The following is an 18,946-nucleotide window of genomic DNA, read 5'->3' on the forward strand; positions in this document are numbered from 1 at the left end:
GCGGTGTTTTTGTTCACAGATCTCCAAGCCTACACCACGTCCTCAGTCACTTCCAGCCAGCAATTACAGAGACTGCAATGCTCTTGACATCATCACCATCACAAGTTTGAACTGAGAGGCGGGGAAAAAAACGCTCAAATTTCTCAGCAATTTGTCTTTCACTGCTGAACGAGCGGCAACAGAGAGTAGCCAAACTATCAAACGATTCCGAGAACGATACGAGGGCAGAGTTGTTCTCAGTGTTCGTTAACAGGAAATTCAAGCATGCAATTTAACGCATAGTTCTGTTTTTGGCGGCTGGAAAAAACACTGTGCATACTCCATATGCATCTGCACCCCATTTTTAGCTCCACACCAAAACACAGTCCGCAAACCTTGCACCACTAGACATCCAATGCGCAGGCAGTTAGAACTGCCATTCAGCTTTCCGCCGCAGATGTGGGCTCAGCAGAGACCAGGGGTCTCCCAACAAGTCCACACACAAGCCAGCCGTTGATAGTCCCGTCACGTTAATTTAAGCATGCCGTGAAATTACTTCTGCAGTTTGTTCACTCGTAATAACCTTCATTTAGAAACCGTGAGTGTGCGCACAAATAGGTAAAGTATCATCCGAAAGACTGCAAGCAAAATACTGAAGTCAGAAACACCTCCATCAGAGTGTCTTGATTCGACATGCCATTCAGCTGCAGCTTACGCAAAGTGGGAACACTCATGCACCAAGAGCGATAGCTACAGTTTGATACAACTCAAGAACGAAGTGGCGAAGGCCCCGTGACTGACGACGTCAACCTATTGCCATGACATTGGCCCTTTTCCAGCCGCATTCACTGGTTCTTCCTTCGGAAGAATCCAACAACAGGTACCCAAGAATAAAAAACAGGACATAGACATAATCTTTGCTATTTTACGGCCGCACACACTGCGATTACGTTTCAAAAGTTCAACTGTACTTCGTGGAGAGCATTGCGCAAATGTAGCCGAACTTTATTCAGTCTGATGACAGATTGAATAAACTTCCTATTTTTTATTTTTTTTTCCCCAAAGAGGATGAATCTGGAATGCGTGTTTCAAACACACAGGTTCAATGATTTGATCCTCGCAATGGCAGCCTCGCTTTGACGGTGGCAAAACACAAAAAATGCCCGCGTGCTGAGCGATGTTCGTTCACAATAAATAAACTCACGTGGTCAAGCTTAACGCGGGCAACACTACATGGTGTGCCTCACAGCCCACAGCATTACTGTGGACTCTGAAGTCCACTATTTTCCACCAATTTGGTATTGGTGTTGGTCACCATCATCATCAATGGATGTTTCACTAGGACAAGAAGAAAACTTTATTCAACTGTTGATGCTAGAATTAATGAGACATTTTTGACATATTTGATCGGCCACGTTATCTTGTTAAGTGGAACTCTTATGTACAGACACTGGATGTAAAAGACATGCGCTAATAGACAATATGTACATTCGAATTCTGATCCAACACACTCGCTTATACTTAGGATTCCTCGTTTCCGAGTTTTTTTTTTTTTTTTTCTGGAATTTGGGAGCAAGAACTGGGGTCTGTTTATCAAATTCAGGTAGAAATTATCTCATAAAAAAAAAAAATTCCACAAGTCAAGTTTTACAATTTTTTTTTTTTTAGTGAAAATTATAAACTAGTATTTGCCCTCAGGCTTTTACATGATATCACGTGTCCTATTTCTAGCTCATTATTTTCATGAACAGTCCAGAAATAGCAAGCTGCAAAAAGAAAGCGTTCACCAAACCAGACACTTCTCTTCATTCTCATTCATTGCAATTACTTTGCCGTGTACTTTGCCATACTTATCTGCAGCGCTTGTGCATCTGCACTAGACCCCCCACCTTTTGCTTGTACCACACGATAGTCTTGCAGCAAGACGTTGGTGTGACTAGTGGGACAGAAAACTATGCCAATAAAATGTCTGGTCAGTACTTATGTTCTGGCATCTTGATTCTAAAAGGCACTTTTCAACTTGCGCTCTGGTTAAGCCAGACAATAGCAAGAGTTTAAAGAGACTGGAAATCATCCACATTCAACTGAAAATGAGAGTCGAGAAGTGGAAGACATCCACCAGTTTCTGTGCTAGGTCTTCAGCAATTTTTTTTATTATACTGGTTTGTTCCGATTTACATCGCGTAAACCAAGGAAAAGCCAGCGAAAGGTGGTTTCCTACAAGGGCACACAGTACACAAGTTTTAGAATACGAATATTGCAACTAATTCTCAACTTTCACAACAAATATAAAAAGCAAAACGAACTTCAAACAGGTTTATGTGCACTGACAAAATATATTTTAGTGATGGCACATTTTTGAACAGAAATTGGATTCAACATTTTCTTAAGAAGTCTCCTCGAGGTGCAATAATTTGGGAATGAAGCGCCCTGCTTATACTAGTCATTTTAATTTTAATCTGTGGCAGTTTTCCCCCACTCAGTATCATCATCAGCAATCTCGCTCGCCAGCCACGACTGTGTCCGTGCTCGAGGAAACAAGGGCGATGACAAGACGCGATCCCTCATGCGAAGTATATCACAACTACAAAAGAATCTCAACGATACAAATCTCAAGGGGTTGGAAAAAATATTTGCATCATCCAAAATTTGCATACTGTACAATCCGAAACAACCAAAATCCATGTGCAGGAATATGGAAAATGCATTCATGCAAATCTGTTTTCGGCTGACGAGGTTTATTTATGACTGCACGGTCACTGTTCACTGGTCGTGATGCGTACCACACGACTGGAGGTAGTGAGTGGCATCAGCAATGTGCGGGCAGCGCTTAGTGCTCGAAGGTATGTCGTGGCTCGCACATTAACAGCATCTGTAGCGGCGTGAGAGACTGTTCAAAAATCCAAAATTCTGTGCATCGTAGACAGTGCACTGACTCCAGCCAGGGAATGTCACGAGTTCATATCGTCCCAGAATCTGCATCAATCATGACTGCATCATCGAGATCCTGCTGTACTAGCTATGAAACATTGACAAGGACCTCCTGAAATGCAGATGCTGCATGAAGAAGGACTTCCCAGCTTGTCAGTTGGGGTACAGGCAGCACAAGCATGAACGTGTTTGGCCACATCGAGAACAGTTGCAATGTGTGGCAGGAAGGCATGGCTAGCTCTCCTGCCCACACCACTCCAATAATCATGAAGCTCAAAACAAAAAATAAATAAATAAAGGGGCATCAGCCAGTGTTTCGTGCAGCCCGCAGGTCATGGCAAGAAAACTGAACCCCGCAAGAACCAGCAAGCAAATCCCCCTGTTAGTGTGCCGTAATGCACGACCCTTAAAGGTGCACTGAAAAGTAATCTGAACTCGTCTTTTTGCCACGGGAACTCGATCTACACGTTCCGAGCATTCTTAGAAACCTCGATTTATTGCCCTGTGTGGCCGATTTCCCCAATTAAATCGATTTAACGTCCGGCTCCCGCCTTTTTTTTTTTAATTCTCCCCCGTACGGTGGGCGGAGTCGACCAACGCGTGGAGTGCCTTTCACCCATTCCCGTGGCGGCTTGCCGCTCTGCCATCGGCGGAGTAATAGTACGCAGTAATCCGTAGAAGCAAATAGTCGGCGCGTATTTTTATTTCTGTGGGCTTATTTTGCGACTACATGTATTATCTGCGAATGAAACTATCTATTCATGGAAACCTAAAAAAAGCAAAATAAAGCGAAAGCAAAGCCTCAAAGCCTCAGGCTTTCAGGCTAATTGGGTAATTAAGCAATGAACTAAACTCATTCCCACTTACTTGGAGCATCACTATGCGATCCCTTTAATTGGTTGCATGGTTACTAGCCAAACTACAATTGGCCCCGTTTGAAATTAGCGCACTGTGATGTCACGACCGTTTCGACCAATTGAAAAGCGTGACTTTTCTGTCACTCTTGCTTACAACGATGAGGCAATAAAGGCTTCCGCCTTAATAGCAGCTAACCTAAGCGGCATGCCGAGGCGTAGCGATTTAAAAATGTCATCTGTTCACGGTAAATGTAGCGTCAAAATGCTCCGAGAGGAGAATGAAACCATGAATGAAGTGGACTCCAGTGCGTTATCGAAACGGGGATGTTGCCAAAAAAGTACGCTCATTGGTTTGGCAGCTTACAACTCGGGGGTCGGAAGGATGGAAAATTGGGCAACGTATGAGCGGCCGTCTTGGCAACTTTCACATTTCGACCTAAGTGGTTGTGCAACGTCCACGACATGCAAGTGTGAATTTCTGAGTGGCAGAGGTTGCATTATAGTTTTGGTCAAAAAGCCACAGTCGTCACGCTGCTCACTTTTCCAGACTTGTGACCATGCACAAGTTGGGGACACGCTGAATGCTACCCACTTATTCAGTTTTGAAGGCGGCGAAGAGCTTTTCCAGTAAGTTGCTAAGGTGATGACTGAAAAGTTGGCAGGCACTTTGACGACCTAAAGCACACAAGGCGAATGCCTAAGTTGATGACTAGCTAGTCATGATTGGTTAATGACTACCTAGTCATGACAAACCAGTCATGAATGGTTAATTACTAACTAGTAATGGCTAATTAGTTTACAATTGATCAATGACCAATTAGTCGGTGGCTAACTAGTCATGGCTAATTGGTTGATTACTGGTTATTCATGACTAATTTGTTGGTGTCTGGTTAATGACTAGTTAGTAATGACTTGTGACTATTAATGACTAGTTATGACTCACTTCAGATTGAACGGACTGACAGACAGAGTCATGGCCGCGAGTATGAGCCATTAAAGGCTTTTGCCTTAATATTTTAGAACAATGAAATAGGGTAATCTCACTACCCGGCAACTTCCTGATTGCAGTGTACCGCCCATTCTGTTCACTTTCGTTAGTTCGAACTTCAGTTAATTCGAACTGCATCAGCGTCCCCATGAAATTCGAAGTAACGAGCTTTTACTGTACAAACAAATACACACAGTACCATAGGAAATAAAGGGTAAGCACTACCTGTCGGCCCCTCCGACGACCGAGGGCGACCTGGTGCGAGCTTTCGGGCAGAGGCGGCTGTGCACGTCGTCGTGCAGCTGCAGCAGCAGCCGCAGCTGCTGCGGCCGCCGCTGCAGCTGCTCCAGCAGCCTTGGATGCAGCGCCCCCACCTGGGCCCATGTGAGGGGCACTCAGCACCCACTGCAGGAACGACCCCACCTCGTCCTGCACAAGGGGTGCACATTCACAGTTGCAGCTCCAGAACACGGAACTTCGAGCAGCGACAGTTTTCGAAAGCTCTGAACAAGGTGCTGCATATGAGGATTCCTTAAAGGGACACTGAGGAGAAATTTAAGTTGGCTTGTATCGACAGAATATCAGCTCCTGATTACAGAAACGCCACTCATACTGACAACAAAGCTCTTGTAACGTAGAAAAGAGCAAGAACCAAAATACAGGTATCGCCGCCACAGTCCAAACTCGCAAATACAAGCGTGATGACGTCATAGGAGAAAACATTGTTGCTATGGGACCAATGGTTTTAGCAACACTGGGACACAAGCCAATAATCACTGAGGCGCAGCCAATGCATACGCAAATGTCCTTGACGTCGCCAGATGGCGCCACGTGCCCGGCAGCTACGCGCGCGCCTGCAGCATTGGGGCCAATCAGCGCCTGCTCACCGGCAGTAGGCGGGCTCCCGGTATTCCGCTAGCGGTAACAAGGTACACGGTATGCTAAATATGTCTATTTGGAAGAACTTCGTTGATGACTTCGAGAGCAGATCCATCGTAACGCTGGCAAAACGCCAGTGCAAACGTAAACATAGTGACGGTAGCGACGGCCGCAATAGCCGATAGATGCCTTCAACGTACGGCCGGCGGTAGCGTTCTTTTCAGCTGCTGCTAGGCCGCACTGCTGGCCGCCAGAAATCACGGAGTCTGCGTTACGTCATGTGCACGTCATGTTTCACGTCACTTAGTCCTGTGTCGTCATAAGAGAATCCCAAGTTTGAATGAGAGCGGCGGGAAAAACTTTGTCAACTTCGAATCCAAATTTCTTAGAAATAAATGCATCTTTCGCTGCCGGCCAAGTGGCAACAAAGCCATGAAATGCCGAACTATCGGATTTTGCTTTTAAAAAAATATTAATGGTGCTCTCCTCACTGTCCCTTTAACAAGAGCCGTTGTCAGGGTAGTTGGTGATCGTCTACATCATCATCATCAGCCTGACTACTCCCACTGCAGGGCAAAGTCTATAAGCCACGTTATAATGCGCTAAAACAACAACACATAAGAGAAGACCACAAGCACAGGACGAGCGCTCGTCCTGTGCTAGTGTTCTTATGTGTTGTTGTTTTAGAGCAACATAACATGGCTTAAGTAGGAGGAAACTTCCCCTCCTCGTCCTGAAAAGGGCTTTGCTGTAGGGGCCTTGAAGCCAACCCTCTCAATGAGGTGTGATACAATCTGCCCAACTGCCCAACACTACCAGGTGATAAGGCAGCAGAGCTAAGCAAGCGTATCTGTCAATTGAAAAAGTAGGAGGAAACTTTAACAAGAGCTGTTGTCAGGGTAGTTGGTGATCGTCTACATCATCATCACCATCAGCCTGACTACTCCCACCGCAGGGCAAAGTCTACATAAGCCACGTTATAATGCGCTAAAACAACAACACATAAGAGAAGAACACAAGCACAGGACGAGCGCTCGTCCTGTGCTAGTGTCCTTCTCTTATGTGTTGTTGTTTTAGAGCAACATAACATGGCTTAAAGGGACACTGAGGAGAGCACTATTAATATTTTTTTTATAGTAAAATCCGATAGTTCGGCATGTCATGGCTTTGTTGCCACTTGGCCGGCAGCGAAAGATGCATTTATTTCTAAGAAATTTGGATTCGAAGTTGAAAAAGTTTTTCCCGCCGCTCTGATTCAAACTTGGGATTCGTCTATGACGACAGAGGACTAAGAGACGTGAAACATGACGTGCACATGACGTAACGCAGACTCTGTGATTTCTGACTGCCAGCAGTGCGGCCTAGCAGCAGCCGAAAAGAAAGCTACCGCCGGCCGCACGTTGAAGGCATCTATCGGCTATTGCGGCCGTCGCTACAGTCGCTTCGATTACGTTTGCACTGGCGTTTTGCCAGCGTTACGATGGATCTCGTTCTCGAAGTCGTCAACGAAGTTCTCGCAAATAGACACCTTTAGCATACCGTGTACCTTGTTACCGCTAGCGGAATACCGGGAGCCCGCCTACAGCCGGAAAACAGGCGCTGATTTGTCCCGATGCTTCAGGAGCGCGCGTAGCAGCCGGGCACGTGGCGCCATCTGGCGACGTCAAGGAGATTTGCGCATGCATTGGCTGCGCCTCAGTGATGCATGGTTTCTCGGTTCCTGGTGTTGCTAGAACCATTCGTTCTAGCAACACTGTTTTGTTCTATGATCTCATCACGCTTGTACTTGCGAGTTTGGCCTGTGGCGGCGATACCTGTATTTTGGTTCTTGCTCTTTTCTAAGTTACAAGAGCTTTGTTGTCAGTATGAGTGGCGTTTCTGTAATCAGGAGCTGGTATTCTGTCGATACAAGCCAACTTCAATTTCTCCTCAGTGTCCCTTTAAGTAGGAGGAAACTTCCCCTCCTCGTCCTGAAAAGGGCTTTGCTGTAGGGCCTTGAAGCCAACCCTTTCAATGAGGTGTGATACAATCTGCCCAACTGCCCAACACTACCAGGTGATAAGGCAGCAGAGCTAAGCAAGCGTATCTGTCAATTGAAAAAGTAGGAGGAAACTTCAACAAGAGCTGTTGTCAGGGTAGTTGGTGATCGTCTACATCATCATCACCATCAGCCTGACTACTCCCACCGCAGGGCAAAGTCTACATAAGCCACGTTATAATGCGCTAAAACAACAACACATAAGAGAAGACCACAAGCACAGGACGAGCGCTCGTCCTGTGCTAGTGTTCTTCTCTTATGTGTTGTTGTTTTAGAGCAACATAACATGGCTTAAGTAGGAGGAAACTTCCCCTCCTCGTCCTGAAAAGGGCTTTGCTGTAGGGCCTTGAAGCCAACCCTTTCAATGAGGTGTGATACAATCTGCCCAACTGCCCAACACTACCAGGTGATAAGGCAGCAGAGCTAAGCAAGCGTATCTGTCAATTGAAAAAGTAGGAGGAAACTTTAACAAGAGCTGTTGTCAGGGTAGTTGGTGATCGTCTACATCATCATCACCATCAGCCTGACTACTCCCACCGCAGGGCAAAGTCTACATAAGCCACGTTATAATGCGCTAAAACAACAACACATAAGAGAAGAACACAAGCACAGGACGAGCGCTCGTCCTGTGCTAGTGTTCTTCTCTTATGTGTTGTTGTTTTAGAGCAACATAACATGGCTTAAGTAGGAGGAAACTTCCCCTCCTCGTCCTGAAAAGGGCTTTGCTGTAGGGCCTTGAAGCCAACCCTTTCAATGAGGTGTGATACAATCTGCCCAACTGCCCAACACTACCAGGTGATAAGGCAGCAGAGCTAAGCAAGCGTATCTGTCAATTGAAAAAGTAGGAGGAAACTTTAACAAGAGCTGTTGTCAGGGTAGTTGGTGATCGTCTACATCATCATCATCATCAGCCTGACTACTCCCACTGCAGGGCAAAGTCTACATAAGCCACGTTATAATGCGCTAAAACAACAACACATAAGAGAAGAACACAAGCACAGGACGAGCGCTCCTCCTGTGCTTGTGTTCTTCTCTTATGTGTTGTTGTTTTTTTTATTAATTTAGATATAGTAATGAAATTTTCAGGCCACATGTATTTTTGTGTGCTGATTTTAGATATGTCATTTAATTTCGTGTAAAACAATTCCTTCAGCACTTGTGCAATTTTTATGCAAGTCTTTTGGAGAGAGCATATAAGAAAAGTTGCTGCAGGAAACTCGCTGAAATGCATGCCATTGGGCTCTCTTGACACCAAGGAATGCAACAAGGGTAAAATTATCATCCTGGCTCTCATAGAACTTGAGTTACAGGGTACTGAAGCTGCCACTTCACAAACAGGAATACACACTTTTCTTCTCATTTCTGAAGCGACAAGTTCAGAACTCTATAACTCAGGTTCTATGAGAGCCAGGATGATAATTTTACCCTTATTGCATTCCTTGGTGTCAAGAGAACCCAGTGGCATGCATTTCAGCGAGTTTCCTGCAGCACATTTTCTGCAAAACTTTTCCCAAAATACTTGCATAAAAATTGCACAAGTGCTCAAGGAATCATTTTAAACGAAATTAAATGACACATCCAGAATCAGTGCACAAAACTACATGTGGCCTGGAAATTTCATAACTGTGACTTCAATAATAAAAATTTTTTTTCAAAGACCAGGGTCCCCCCTTAAGTAGGAGGAAACTTCCCCTCCTCGTCCTGAAAAGGGCTTTGCTGTAGGGCCTTGAAGGCAACCCTCTCAATGAGATGCGATACAATCTGCCCAAACTACCCAACACTACCAGCTGATAAGCAAATCCCCCTCACCAGGACGCAGCGGTCCACCATGGACTGGGTGACGCCCTCGAGGCGCTTCTTGAGGGCGCACATGTGGAGCGAGTCGTCTGCCCCTCCGACGACCACCAGGCCCGACTCGGCCTTCATGTGCTCCCGGAAGTTCTCCAGCTCGTCCATGCCACACGACAGGGCATTCTGGCCCACCACAAACAGGGTGGGCGTGTGGCTGTCCAGCAGCGGGTCATCCACATCCTGCCCACCGAAAAACGACAGCGATTTAACCCTTTGAAGGTTTTTGCCGTATATGTACGGCGGCGGTTTTCTGTCCCGCAAGTGCTTTGCCGTACAGGTACGGTTTCGATCTTCCGTTTGAAATTTTGCGCCAAAATAACAATGCGTGCTCACTGCAGGGTGCTGCCACCTCTTAGGACTTACAAGAAGTGTTTGAATTTTGTGCTGCCTTCTTACGGAGATAAGCAGAACTTATGTCTAGCTTTAGCGCGGCGGCACAGACTGCGGCAACACCCCTTTTGTAGTTTTGGCTTCGCCGCGTGATCGCAACGGAGTCGCACGAAATTTGAGTTTTCTTTTTGTCAGCACTATCTTGCAGGGGGTGCTGAAGTTGATTTCTATCTTTATTGGCGCTGCTCTTAGCTTGCTTATCACCGTTGCTCGCGAGGTATTCTCGCCCTCTGTGGCAACGCGCCTACGCGGTTTCGATTCCGCCGCGAGATCGCAACGGAGTCGCGCGAAACGTGTTTTCTCTTTGTGGGCACTGTTTTGCAGAGGCGGCGAAAGTTGATTTCTATCTTTATTGGTGCTGCTCTTAGCTTGCTTATCACCGTTGCTATTCTATTCTATTGAACATTTTCCAGTTGTGAGTGATGCTGTCACCAAAGTACTGTTCCTCATTTTTTTTTACTATTTATTCTCGATTATATACATTTTGTAGATTCAAGATTTGCAATAAAGTAATTTGACCACCTGGGAAAGTTTCAAAATAATTCGACCCTCAAAGGGTTAACAACTCTGTTACACCCCGTATGGTCGAGCGACAGCTATTCTTGCTTCCATTATGATTTTGCTCATTCTTATCTCTGGGCTTAACTTGTTGCTTGCGGCTGCTATGTGTACTCAGGTATAACAAGTTTTAACCATTTATGAAGTTATGCTTCATATACTCCGTTTCATACATAGCACGCAACGCTGCGGAGGTTGCTGAAGTAGTGCATCCGCGAAACTACATTACTCCGTCACGTATCATTCGTTCTTCTCGAAATTTCGGTCATTGTTTGGACAAATAGAAAGAGCGGTATAAAAAGATGTGGTAGCATTTAAAATCACGCTCGAAGCTGTGAGGCGCTCAGTGTTCGGGCTCTCTGGCCATAATTTTCACGGAGTGTGAACTACTTTTTGGGCGCGGATTTTGTAGAAGCGATTCGCACTACCAACCGCGTGTCATACCGCCACGTGTACTTTTTGCTTCTCGAAATCTCGACGAGTCGCAGGACGAAAATGGGACAAGAGGTAAAAAGAAGTCCAGGAGGTGCCAGTCACGGCACTTCAGATTTGTCGCTACGAAATATGCTTGAGTTCACTTTGGTTGTATGGCGAAGTACTTTCTGCGTGCGAACTTAGCCTGCGCGAACAGGCGCGCTAGCTTTGGCAGCGTTGGCTGCTATGTATGAAACGGAGACTAGTTCGCACCGATTCTGGCAAACATCGTCTTGTGGTCCGTAGAGTAGTTAGTTGGCTATGATTTTCAGTTCGACTATGACCATTTTTGCAGGGATCACTCGAAAGGCCAAAACTGGAGGTCACCATCGTACCGGCACATTCAAATTAGCCTGAACATCGATTCTGGTCTAAATCCGAGAAGGTGAAATTTCGGGGGTTGGGGGTGGGACAAATCTGGAGATGTCCAAGGCCAAATTAGGTTGGGTATAGAATTCGGTCCAAATCCGAGAAGTTCAAATTTTGGGGGTGGGCCAAATTTGGATGTTGGGGTGGGCCAATGTTAAAGGCCGGGGCCAAATATGGGAACACCATCACACTGGCCACAGTCAAAGTATGCTTCGGCATCTGACTTTAGGCTGTTGCTACGAAATCGCTAAGTCCAAAGGCCACTTCAATGTCAAATCTAAATACCGATTGAAACAAGTTTAGCTATCGCTCTAAAAGCAAAGAAGGAATGTGCATCAGCAAGAATCGATGATACAGGACAGCAGCACTGAACTCGGCCTGTCACTTCAGGAGATGGTTCCTTTGCTAAGCGCAAATAGAAAGATCTGTCATTAAAGTCAGCGCCATCTAGTGGAGCCGCTAATACCTTGCAGGTGTTTTGCATGTGCATATGCACAAGAAAGAACAGATGATATACTGGGCCTGCAAAAGGACTGTCACCCGAGGAGACAGTCCTTTTGCTGATTACATACAGACAAATCCATTACAAAAGTCAACACCACCAAGTGTGAACCCCCGGCACCTTACAGGCACACACTGCAAGGTGCTGGAGGTTCACAGTGTGTGTGGTATACTAGCAGGCTGCCAGAGGCCCAGAAGAACAGGCTTTGCAAGCTACAAACCCAGAGACCTGCAAGGTCTGTCTCTCTCCACGATGCTGTGTCCTTCTACCCTGTCCCGAGTATAGATACACCGACCACACTCACATTCCACCAAGTAATGACGCCCGGTGTGGAACACCCAAACTTGCAACAACAAAATCTGCCACTGATCCTTCAATCTCACCCATGGTGCACATCAGCAAGGAAATACAGTCGACGACCGAAAATTCGGACGCCTGATTTTTCGGACATGCTTGATTATTCGGACTTTTTCGCGGCACCGCGACATGGCCCATAGAGCCAATGTGTAAAAGCGCTTGAAATTTCGGACGCACCGCAACTGACCACTCGATTTTTCGGACCTCGTTCGCACTCGCCGCCAGTACCCAAGCCGCCATATAATGTGTACAGTGGAACCTCATTAATTCAGACTGCAGGAGATATCGAAAACTTGATAAAACAAAACGAAATTCAAGCTTAAAGGGAGCCTCTTGCGACGCTGAAATTCTGCGCGAGTCGGCACATTGCGCTCGCGTGTTTTCGAATTCGTACTGTCCTTGAATGTCTTCCGCCGCACGAACTTGAACCGTAGTCTGAGTTCACGGAACTCATCTGTGCCGAGTCTTTAGTCCCGAACACGGAACGCGAATACGATCGCGGAGCGCTTGATCGCGGAGGCTATGCGCACGCCGTGGCCTCCGCGATCGAAGCGCGCTTCGGGCGCGCCGCCGGATCATATCGCGGCCGCGATCTGCTCCGGCGCTGCGCCGTTCGCGGAGGTCACGCGCGCGCACCGGAGCTTCCAAGTGCCGTCTATGGATGGCGCCGTGATCATTATCATCAACTTTTTTCTCCGTCGCGATTTTCCGCTGTTCACGTCGGCATCAGTATCGCCAGCTCCAGCCTTTCGTGGCGTGTTAGCATGCGTGTTAGCGCGTTCGCCGTGATAGTGGCTTTCGCGTGCTGCCGCCGAGCTTCACAGTTTTAGCGCGATGGGAAAGCACCTTAAGCTACACGGCTGGGAGTTAGCTCTCGAACGCGGTCGGTAAGCGTGCGGCGGGCGGGAAATTCGACGTGGCCGAGAAGTGCGTCCGATGGTGGTGCAACCAAAAGAGAAACACAAGCTGCAAAAAAGCGCGCTTTCCGAGGCAAGCTGTGCGAGTTTCCTGAACTGGAAGAAGAGCTGCCCCTCTATGTGATGGAATTTCGGAACAACGGCTACGTGTTGACAGCGGACATGCTGCGCGGCTTCTTTTGGCATGAGCGTGCACCAGAGCGCAGCACCAGCTCAGGAGTCTAAATACTTCGCGAGTGACGATTGAACGTAGAATAAATGTCGCTCATTCCCTGGTTGGTGTTTTTACTTAAGAAAAATTTTTTTTCGCACATCGCGTGTATGGGCCGCACCCCGAAAATTGGCCCTCGAATCTGGGAAAAAAAAAGTGCGGCCCTTATACGCGTTTATACGGTATTTCGCGCGGCGAAATATAGTCATGAGAAGCTTTAGAATGTATGCAATACAATTGACCGCTTTCTCCGGCATAGTGGTAATAAGTTTGTGATTTTTTCGGTGAAATTTGATTTTCCGGACTGCCCGATTTTTCGGTCATTTCGCGGTCCCTAGAGAGTCTGAAAAATCGGTCGTCGACTGTAAGTGAATCATAACGCATGAACACGCGTTCTATTTTGGCATGGGCTCCAGCCTGAGCTATCCAGGAAATACATATGTGTACCACATGTGCTCGATACCATCACCAACCGTTTCGGTTGACATCAACTGCACATCTGGTTTATCGGTTTATTCAAGTTTAATGTCCCAAAGCGACTCAGGCTATGAGGGACACCGTAGCGAAGGGCTCCAGAAATTTCGACCACCTGGGGTTCTATAACGTGCACTGGCATCGCACAGTACACGGGCCTCTAGAATTTCTCCTCCAAAGAAATTCAGCCGCCGCGGCCGGGATCGAATCCGCGTCTTTCGGGTCAGCAGCCGAGCGCCTTAACCACTGAGCCGCCGCGGCGGGGCTCAACTACACATCTGCCAGATTTAGCATCATATGACTACAAGCTTGAGAGACAGCAGCGCAAGCTACAAAAGCAAAAGGAGGTCGATATATTCGTCATTCACCATTTGTGCGCAAATATAACACAAGGTTCTTTTCTTCTGTCTCAAATCATCTGTTCAAGAACATACTTTGCATTATATTCAAACTTCACTTGATTAAAAAAAAAAAAATGTCTGACACCCTTCGAGTTTTAACTGTTGAGATTTCAGTGCATATGAACCCTAAGTCTTTGTTCACTTGAACCAAAAGTTCCAGCTAGTAGTATTTCTCACCACGGAATAATTTGCGTAAGCCACTAATACAATCTGCCCTAAACTAGACAAACAAACAAAAAAGCACCTCAATACAGGGGGGACCATGTCCACTACTCACCCGAGATCCACTCAGACCAACTAATGGAAAACCCAGACATACGACAGCCGCCACTGATTCCAGCAGAGAGACCTGAAAACACCAGTAGAAAGCAACGACCCATCACTGCATTACAAAGCACTGTGCAAATGAACTATGCAAAGAAAAAAAAGAAAGACAGTTAGTAGTGAGCAAATTTTCAAAACAAGGAATACAAGCAAAGATAGTAATAACTCTTCACTTATTTTAAAACACACCATGGAGTGGACTAATATACAAGCACGATTACCACATTTATTCATACACTTAAAAACTACATAATGAATGCACTATTTTTCTTGGGAGAATAGAAATTTCTACGTATATATAACCCTGCACAATGAATATACTAGTACTGTCAAATTTTTGTAAATATTTTGAAAAAAAGAAACTGAATCACTTGTGTAACTTGTCGCCAGGACAAATCTGCAAAGTATCCCTTAAAGGATGACAGCAGCTTAACAAGAGAAAAAAAAACAATAATTAGTAACGAACTGCTCCCATGACTAATTAAAGCCCTGGAGGTAAGGTGGGCTGCATTACCTACTCCTAACGTTAACAAAACCGTGCACATACCTGGCACGCAACGAGCCCGCCAATCATCCAGCCAATCAAGATGATGGGTCTTGAGGAAAAATGGCTCTTCAGCTGCACATGCAAAAACGAAAATAAAATTTAAGAAACCACACATGAGCTTCGAGTTAAGACTGCGACAAAGAATGGATCTGTGCACTTTTCGGAAGCTTAGTGCCCGACTAGCTTTCTGTGCGTCAGCAGTGATACATCCATCACCCACTGCATTTTGTGAAGTGATTTTGTGAGCTTTCCAGTTCTCTGGTTTTTCCACCATGTGCTGTGGCTTCCCAGCAGCATTCACTGCAGTGGACGACAATGATAACAGAGTGACAAGAAAGACGAAAGCAGGAAGAAATGCCACAAAATATGGCTCCGGGGTGAGAAACGGGCAACTCTCAACTGTAGCGGTGCAAAGCTGTAGTCACTGTACCACCCTGATGGCATTTAAGGGTAGGTGTGTGTGAACATTCGAAAACGAATCGAATGCAGTTTGCTAAAAATTGACTGCAGTTTGCTGCAGTAAATGTTTCACTATGCATTCATTGAACATGAACGTCAGTGCAATGCTGTCACATGTGTTCCTGACCAAGTGCCACTGATAACAGCTTTCTAATAGTTGTCATCACTGAGGTTGAAAACTGAATTCAGGAACTCTTAATTTCTGCCAAATAAAACAGGGACGGCAAGCGAAATCTTGATGACACAAATCCCATGAGGTTGCAAAAAGGATTTGCATCATCCATGCTGAATAAAATCCACACGGAGAATCATGGTAAATGCCCTTACAAAGACCTGTCTACGGCTGATGGGGTTTATTTATGGCTGCTTGCCAGTTCTCACCGCTCCCAATGTGTACCGTGCAACTGGCTATTGCGGCACCAGAAATGTGCGGACATCACTTAGCACTTGAGAGCGTGATTGCATTTTGTGCGTTTGTATCATCCATAGTGGCATGGGAGAGTGTTCATAACACCCAAAATTATGCACATTGTACACAAAACACTCCGGCCAGGGGATTCTCCGAATTCGTATCATTGCAAAATGTTTATGAACTGCAATCATTGAACTGAGATTCTACTGTAGCTCTACTGGCATCCCACCAAAAGTGACCACTCTGAAGGAATACACTTGGACAACATGACCCCAGTTTTGTCACCTCCCTTGACCCCATACAAGTGGCACTCTTTGTGTGCAAACCCCCCCCGGCCAAATCCTGTGGCACAGAGACCACCTCCGGTACAGTGGACGTTCCTCCCACGAAGACTCACCTCGAGTACCTTGGCCCGTGTGGCAGCCACCATGGCCTCCAGCACCTGGTTGAGGCTGGCGCTGGGCGGAGTGGGGGGCACGGGGTTCACGGCCACCAGCTTTCCCAGCACCGAGAGCTGGGAGGTCCAGAACTTGGAGCGCGGCAGACTGCCACCCGCACCACCACCACTCGCCTGCAGACGGGGCCCGCCCGGACACACCACCAGCAGTGGGGAGCAGGGCAGCCGCTTCTGCACACAAGATGGGGCGCACGTGAACGCGGCGATGTCCTTAGAAACCTGATCACCATCACCAGCCTAACTACACCCACTGCAGGGCAAAGGCCCTTCTCGTGTCTTTCCAGTTAACCCTGTCCTTTGCCAGCTGCGGCCACCCTATCCCCGCAAACTTCTTAAGGGGAGAGGCTCCTCGAAACAACTTTTTTTTTATTATTTGTACCAGAGACTTCAAAATTCAGCCAACTAGACAGTTTTTTATGCAGATTTCAAATATGCAATTAGTTTTTATGTAGCTGCTACAGTTCTGAAGTTATATTATACTTTAATGACAAATTATAACGATTTTATGGGCACTTTTTTATGCCCTAAACTTTCACAAAAGATATTGTGCTATAGCTTATTTAGCTCTTTGTAGATCACAGTGCCGATATCTAGTCAAAAAACGTGTTCAGTTATTGGAAGTTAGACAAAAAAATTGACACTTCAACCATTGCTTTCTTCAGTTCCCTGAAACATAGCTTCGTTATATTGTAATTACTGACGACCGATAATGAAATTTCAAGTAGATATCGGCATTCTACATACGTTCAAGAATATGTATGCCAAATTTCGTTAGTATACACCAATTCTAAGAGTACAAAAGGCTTCCCGGAAGACACGAAAATATAAAAAAATTTCAAAATGAGAAAAACAGGTTTGAAAGTTTCAAAACATTCTATTCTTCAAAATGCGATTGTTTTCCGATGAATCTTGGTCACACCCAAGAGTAGCTTTACAGAAAGCACACACAGTTCCTAGAAGGCTCCTGCGCTGTAGCTTGGCCCTTCCCGGCTCCTACGGTTGGTCTCCTCGGTGCGAGCCCTTTTCACTGCGCTCCGACGGTGCGCCCTTGCTTCTGCGGTTCGCTTCAAGTTCATCTTCTTTATGCGCATGTAATCAGAATGGTCGCTGCGTGCAACCAACTCTTCTGGGGGAAGTACCCCAATCTCTTGAAGGACTTCTTCAAAGCCGGCATGGCCTTTGTTGTACCACAGCACGGCAATAGCCGTGGCTGTCTCCACAGATGTCCGAGAAGCAAATTTTGTTTTTGGACACAGCAGCCATATTTTACTATTGAGCGACTCCGCTGCGTTTTGCGTCTTGCCATGAAGGCACCGAGCCAGGAGCTTCTCATCAGTAAGGCGCTTGTATATAGGCATAATTGCCAAGCCCTGAGCTTTTGTCAACAAAGGGGTATGGCGTGGTGTAGGCTCCCCCAGTGCTTCAGCACGCCTATGTTTGCACCAGGAATCTGGTTCAGCAGGGCAAAATTTGTGGCTGCTGGCCCCATCACTGGAGCAACTATGAAAATAGGAGGCCCATATAGCAGTGTACATGCTGCGCACGCTGCATTTGTTATTTGTTATGGCTATTTGATAATATGTCTGCAGTTTCTGGATGGCTGTGACAGATAGCTTTTGACCTCGTGGCAGTGGCGTTGTCATTTTTCGCAGAGCAGTGCCTAGGCGTTTTGCAACGTGGTTAGTGCACTCTTCTTTTTCGATGACAGTGTCACCGTACACCTCAGCCCCACAGACAGCAGTATAGGCCTTGCTATCACCGTCGCTCAAGAAAGTTGTGAACCGCAGTGGGGTCTCATATGACAAAGTCCTCTGCCATATGCACACTGCTGCCTCAGGTTCCATAGCATGAGATGAACAATCAGTGTTCTTTTCGCATACAGGGCGATGAAAGGCTTGCCATACCTCATCATCATCACCCATGGGCTTGTGGATACTGCAAGCAAGACAGTAATTAGAAAGGACTTCAAAGTCCAAGCAAAGGCCTGTGTCCAGGGACACAGCTGTGGCCACTCCGTTGTGGCTTTTATGGCCCCTTTTTTGCCACGTGCCGTCAAACATGACCGGCACATCGCCGCCGCCAACGGCGTCCTTTGTCACCTTTCGTGCCTGTTCCAAGTTTTGGCGAACAGCTTCCATTGCAGCACCATGGAGCTTCTTGGAAATAGCATGGAATGTCTTGTGATGCAGTGGTTTTCGAAGGCCGATGATTGCGCAAAATCGCGAAAGCTGGTCATATCCAGCACCTATAGCACGCGCTGCCAAAACAGCCTTCACGTTTACGGCGAAGCCGTCGCGCGAGCTCCCGCTGTCGTAGCGAGTGTTCGCCCCGGGGTCACCGCACTCACCGGCCGAAATGATCCGCTTCGACGTGTGCGTGAATGAAAGCACAGACTCTGGGCAGTCGGGATTTTCGCAGCGTAGCTCTAAGTACGACGAAAGCCCTTTGCGCTTCTCAGCTGCTTCTCGGACGGCGAGTTTCCGTTCGCGACAAGTAGGGCATGCCGATCCTGCCACCAGTGCCGTCAATGCGCCGATCTCGCACAACACCGTGCTAACAGCAGGGGCACCG

At 46.7% G+C, this 18,946-nt stretch overlaps 2 protein-coding genes across 3 annotated transcripts in view; both read right to left on the reverse strand.

The window, feature by feature from the left end:
* The window catches only part of Rcd1 (Reduction in Cnn dots 1), a 42,725-nt gene that overhangs the window by 8,103 nt on the left and 15,676 nt on the right, over positions 1–18,946 (reverse strand). Inside the window, exons 7-12 of one of the 2 annotated variants that reach the window (XM_089588019.1) lie at positions 16,316–16,546; positions 15,048–15,119; positions 14,454–14,525; positions 9,482–9,703; positions 5,105–5,184; positions 4,981–5,059 (exon numbers count right to left, since the gene is read on the reverse strand). In XM_089588019.1, the coding sequence (XP_089444145.1) occupies positions 4,981–5,059; positions 5,105–5,184; positions 9,482–9,703; positions 14,454–14,525; positions 15,048–15,119; positions 16,316–16,546 (756 nt within the window). Of the gene's footprint in view, positions 1–4,980; positions 5,185–9,481; positions 9,704–14,453; positions 14,526–15,047; positions 15,120–16,315; positions 16,547–18,946 lie in introns of both variants that reach the window. The other variant, XM_089588017.1, reaches the window with a different exon arrangement.
* On the reverse strand, positions 16,593–18,234 carry LOC149348229 (uncharacterized). Its single transcript, XM_089588016.1, has one exon. The coding sequence runs from the start codon at positions 18,217–18,219 to the stop codon at positions 17,329–17,331; it is 891 nt and encodes a 296-aa protein (XP_089444142.1). The 5' UTR covers positions 18,220–18,234; the 3' UTR covers positions 16,593–17,328.

Source organism: Amblyomma mixtum, chromosome 4 (genome assembly GCF_055824585.1).
Source record: "Amblyomma mixtum isolate Tamu chromosome 4, ASM5582458v1, whole genome shotgun sequence".
NCBI lineage: Eukaryota > Metazoa > Arthropoda > Arachnida > Ixodida > Ixodidae > Amblyomma > Amblyomma mixtum.